This window comes from Rhinopithecus bieti, unplaced genomic scaffold (genome assembly GCF_001698545.2).
Source record: "Rhinopithecus bieti isolate Rb0 unplaced genomic scaffold, ASM169854v2 scaffold_64080, whole genome shotgun sequence".
NCBI lineage: Eukaryota > Metazoa > Chordata > Mammalia > Primates > Cercopithecidae > Rhinopithecus > Rhinopithecus bieti.
The window spans coordinates 6,805-12,729 of record NW_016824189.1 but is presented as its reverse complement, the minus strand read 5'-3'; the positions used below and the strand labels follow the sequence as shown (position 1 = coordinate 12,729).

At 35.5% G+C, this 5,925-nt stretch overlaps 1 gene segment (V, D, J or C); it reads right to left on the bottom strand.

Moving 5' to 3' along the window:
- Positions 1–3,505: 3,505 nt before the first annotated feature.
- On the bottom strand, positions 3,506–4,190 carry LOC108522083 (T-cell receptor alpha chain V region 2B4-like). The segment is given in 2 exon segments: positions 3,506–3,852; positions 4,005–4,190. Coding segments are annotated over 2 exon segments (399 nt in total).
- Between the last annotated feature and the right edge of the window lie 1,735 nt (positions 4,191–5,925).

The window sequence follows — 5,925 nt, the reverse complement described above, 5'->3', positions numbered from 1 at the left end:
CCTAAAAAAAAAAAAAAAAAAAAAAAACAAAAAAAAAAAAAAAAAAAAAAAAAAAAAAAAAAAAAAGCAGACTCTTGACCCTGTGTCAGACCTGTAGAATCAGAATCTATGGGAATAAAGCATTTTTAAAATAAAGTCTTCATGTGATTCTTAAATGTACAGTAAAATTAGAGAAGTGCTGTCTAGTTGGTTAACTCTGGAGTTTTATGTGTTTTTCTTCATCTTATTTTATGGTACCTACAGCATTTACTTTATCTCAGAAATGCCTTCATCTCAAAACTTATGTAAGCCTCCGTTTCCCAATCTGAGAAATGGGTTAATATTACTTCATAGTTTTTGTGACAATAAAGATGATGATGAGTATGATAAAATTGGCACCAGGTAAAGCAGGAATCCTTCGGTGATTTTTGTATCACTTCACCTGAATACACTGGGCAAACTGTAAGGCTGTAAACCCAAAGGGTTAAATACAACAAAATCAGATGATGTGGGTTAAAGAACACTTGTGTCTCTCTTCCTAAATCAGGAAGCTTCTACTTTTGCTCTCTTGTTTCTAGACCTCCCTGCATTTCTTCTCCACAAAGTGGGGAAGGGAAGAGCTGATTCTGTTTTCTAGAGTCCATTTATAAGTAGGGCATTAGCCATTACTTTGACTCAATAGCTAGAACTCCATAATCCACTCGCTCAAAATTATATCTCTTACATTTTTCAGTCCCTGCCTCCCTAGAGTCATAAGCAGATTTAAATAGAGTGGCCAACTCTGCCACTAAGTCTGGCCAATAAGGCAAGGAAAATAAATAAGACGTAAAGATTATAATGCAAGAAACAAAATTTTCTTCATTTGCAGATGCCATGATTTGTGGACTTAGAAAATCCAAAATAATTTATGACCAAATGATTAAAATTAGTAAGTGTAGCAAGTTCAATGAACATAATAAGGTCAATATGTAAAAATCAATTGTATTTCCATACACTAGCAACAATTAGAAAATAAAATTTTTAAATCTTCATGAAATGTCTATACATGGAAGTAAATCTAATACAGGATGTGCAAATCACTACACTGAGAACTAAAATCATTGCTTAAGATGTTAGATGACCTTAGCAAATGGATAGTCTATATTTTTGACACAATGACTCAATATTTTTGAGGTAGCAATTCTCCCCCAAATTATCCATAGGCTTAATGCAATACCAATCAAAACTGCAAGGGAAATTTTATAGACTTGAAAAGGATTTAGAATTTAGAAACTAATTCTGAAATATGTATGGAATCAGAAAGGACATAGAATGGATAAAACAATAAGGGGAAGAACACAAATGAAGAAAAAACACCGATGAGTTTCAATTTCTACTCTAAAGCTATATTAATAAGCACATTATGAGATCGTTGGGAGGCTGAATTAACAGAAGAAACAAAATATAGTGCAGAAATAGATCTGTACATGTAGAATCACTTGATTTATGACCCAAACACCACTGCAATTCAATGGGGGAAAGGAACATCTTTCCACTAAATGGTCATGGGGCAATAGGAACCTTGACACCTTTTGCATAGCATCATGAAAACTGATTTGAGGTGGAAAATGGGCCTACATGAAAAAAGTGTGTCTATTACTTGAAGCAGGCAAAAATTTCTCAACAGGGCACAAAATATACTAACCAATAAAGAAAAATAAATAGTTATTTGGACTTTATCGAAGCTAGGAATTTCTGTATCTCAAAGAAAATCATTATGAAAGTGAGGAGTCAAGTAATGGATTAGCAGAGAATTCACAATACATGGTTTTGACAGGGGTTCATATCCAGAATCTATGAAGAATGCCTACATGTGAACAATAAAACAAGCAAATGACTTGAACAGGTACTAGACAGAAAAGAATAACCAGATGGACAATGAGTATATGAAAAGGTGCTCAGCATCATTATTCTTCAGGGAAAGCAAATTAAAACCACAGTTTTATAAGATACTACTGCATGTCACCATAATGGCTTAAATTGAAAAACAAACAAAAAGAAATCTGAGACCATTTTTTGGTGAAGATGATGAGTAACTAAAACTCCCATACATTGCTCATAAGAGCATACAACTTGGTAACCTTTTGAAATACATTTGATAATAACCACTAAAGCTAAATATATGCCTATTTTATGGCCTAGTTAAGTCCATTCCAGTGGAATTATCCAAGAATAGTGAGTTTATATGTCCACCAAATAAAATTTAAATAAACGCTTATAGCAGCCTTTTCCATGATGGCACACAACTGTAAACAATCTAAAAAACCCAAATGTCTATTTCAAGAAGAATGGAAAAAATAAATTATTACATATTTATACAGGGGAATTTTACATATAAACTTAAAAATAACTTATGCATGCAGCAATATTAATGAATTTCAAAGATACGGCATTGAGAGAAGAAATTGAGACAGTGGAATATAGGCTGTACGATATAATTCCAGTCACACAAAGTTTAAGACCAAGAGATGAAAGCCAGAATCGTGGTTACTCCAAGTGGGGAGTTGGGGAAGGGCTGTTGAATTGGAAGGGGCAGGTGGGAATCTTCTGGAGTAATGGAAAATTTCAGTATGTAGGTCTGGATGGTGTTACCCAGATACAAAGAAGTGTAAAATTCCATTGAGCTATAAGCTAAAGTTTTATTCACCTTATTATGTGTTGTAACTCAATTTCAAAAAGAAAGAGAAGAAAGCAAAGAAACAGCATTTTTAAATGTTCAGATAAATGTGAGTATCATGACCTGAGAATGGGGAGACCTGACTGGGGTGTCAGACAGTGCTGTTGGATTTTGTAAATATATGTGAGCATTATTTGGATTAAAATAAAAAATAAAATATTTATTTTAACGAGAAGGGAGGAAACACTGCTGAAAATCTTAGACAAGGTAAGTACTGAAAAATATCTGATAGCCTTATCAATACCAAAACCGCTGGTGTTAAAGTGAGAACTTCCCTTGGAGTGACCTTAACAGGGGCCAGATTTGAGTGAGACCGAAGAATGGAAATTGAGAGAATTAGTACAGACAATTCCTTCAAGTAATTTGATGACCAAGGGATGAGAAATATAGAGATGTGACTGGTGGAGACGTGGGCTTCAAGAATACTACATTATTAAAAAGATTTACTTATATTAATGTGACCAGATTATTGTAAGACAACACAGACACATACACACATTTTTTTTCAGCAGGGAGTGTATGCACCTGTGCAGTCTTTTTCCAAGTGGTCCACAACTGGAAACCAGGACTCTTCATATTACATCTGGCGCTTCTGAATTTATGTGAGGGAAGTTCTGGGATGTTATTAAGAGTAGACTGACCCATGAACATGCACAAGGGACTGTCTAGGATGCCCGGACAGAATGAACAGTAGTCCTGCCCTCTGGCTTTGTCTCATGACTTCATTCTCCAAAGGACCATTTGGAAAAAGGCCCTGGGCTTTAAATAAATACTCCTTCCAGAGGAAGAACAGCAGAGATGCCTCTGCCATCATTCCAGATCCACAGCTGCAGGGTTTTGATACAAGTTGCAGGTGCCTGGGGAACACTGTGCTTGCACAGCACAGAGATAAGTGGCTGAGTCTTCAGGTTTTGGGTCTGTGATGTGCAGAAAGCTTTCCTTCTTTGTTAATGTGGCTTTTAGCCTTTCTTTCTCCTTTTCTTCCCCAGCTGAATACAGGATGAAGAGGAATTCAGGGCCTTTCCCAGGATCTTGCCTATACCAGAGCAGCCCTCTTAAACTGCTGACTGTGTAACTGCAGTTGAGACTGCTACTCTCTCCCTCCCGGAGCCTCAGGGCCTCAGGACTCTGCGTCACCTGGTCTTCTCCACTCAACCCTGTTCAGGAAAACAAAATCAGAAATTATACAAAGTTTTAGTTTAGCAACTTTGAAAATTCCCACAGGAAAACTGAATGAGCTGAGATTAAATCTTCATCTCTCTCCCTCAGCTTTGCATGACTGGTTCTCATTTCTTAACCTCCAACTTACAGCCAAGCTGAAGCCACAAGACTATGAATGCACACTCCAACATTTTCTCCATGCTGGTATCTCAGCCTAGAGACAAATTACGATAATTTCAACTTTCTTTTCTCAGAGGAGCTGCTTCTGTATCTTAGTTCATATTCTCGAATGCAGGAAAGAGCCTTTCTGTTGGCTGTTCAACCAATCAAATGCAAGTCCTCTAGTAATTTTCATGCTTTTGAAATTAAAGGCAGTTGTAGAATGAGAGTAAACTGAACCACTGCCACCTCGTGGTCACAGTACAGTCCCACAGTACCCACTTCATGCCACCTCCTAAGAAAAAGATTCTTCATATTTGGTGGGCATAGTGCATATGAGGTTTAAAGTGGCAACAAGAAAAGCCTTATTTTATTTGGACTCTTAATTGTCTAGATTGTTTTTTGAATGGTCTTTAAGGCTAAGCTGCAACCAGAGGTTATAAAGGAGTTGAACCCAACTGGTAAGTGTAATTCTGTGTCTCACTAAAATATATTTCTCACTAAAATACACAAGAACCTCAGCAGGTGAAACCTTAAAAATACTAGAGCTCTGAAAATGAAAGATGGGGTTGAGGGGATCAAATAGCTTGTGGATATGTCTAGAAACCTCTCTGATGCAATGTGCAGAGAATTTGGAACATAAATTAAGAAGTCCATGTCTTCAAATAATTTTCTGTGTGACTACAGGATTGAGACCAACTGTGACCGAAATTCAGGGTCACAAAATTGGTAGATCTTAGAAGGAAGTTAGTTTTGAAAAAGCATGGCAGAGAGAAAAAAGAAGTCTCCATTTCTGGACCTCAGAGAGACCTGAAAGTCACTGTGTGTGTGTGTGTGTGTGTGTGTGTGTGTGTGTGTTGCGAGGGAGATTATTCCATGCAAATTATAAATATTTTACACAATATAAATAATCCACAACAAAAGTATTTCCTCCTCATCTGTCCTTCAGTATCACAGTTCTCATTACAGAGGCATCTATGCATCTGTTCTTTCAAACACTCTCATACATGTACATACTCAATATTTTCAGACAAACATACAAGTCATTCTGTGCCTTGTTTATTGTCCACGCAAAATGGCCACATAGTATTCCATTGTTTGGCTGTACTATATTATATTTAAACAGTTTTGCATTTTTGTATTTTCATTTCCAATCTTTTACTACCAAAGATGATGCTGAAATGATTATCCTCATAAAAGATGCTTGCCAACATGGATAAATATATGAATAAAATTATTGAAAATATGTAAATGAACAGAGAACCCATGCATTTTTCGTTTAATACATATTGCCAAAATGCCTCTAACAAGCAGTAGCATTATACACATTTACAATGTGTGAGTGTCAGCTTCACTTCCTCGACAACACAATGCATTATTAAACATTTTATCTTTCTGAAGTTAACAGGGGAAAATGCTAATTCAGAATACCACTTCAAAATTTTCTCTGTTATTACTGAAGCTTGGATTGAAAAAATAATTTTAAAATCCATTTGTATGTCTCTCTTTGAATAGTCTATTGAAAATTATGTTTAAGTGTTAGTTTTGGAGGCAGAATACCCGTGATCAAACTCTAGCTCTATGATTTATTTTCTATGAAAAATTTGCTCAGAGATTTTCTGTGACTTAGTTTTATCATTGAACTTAGTTTTATCATTGGATGGTGGAGAAAGAACAGTACACACCTTAAAGAATTACTGTGAGAATCATTTGAAATATGTATTGAAACCAACAGCTATATATTGATAATGATAGATACATAGGTAGGTAGGTAGATTACACACTACCTAGATAAAAATTAAAATAGTGGCTAAAGCATAGCAAATAAGTAACATTAACTATTATAGTATTAGCACAATTTTCTTTTGGAAAGTTAATTTTTTGTTAGTTTACTAAAACTTTTTTTTTTT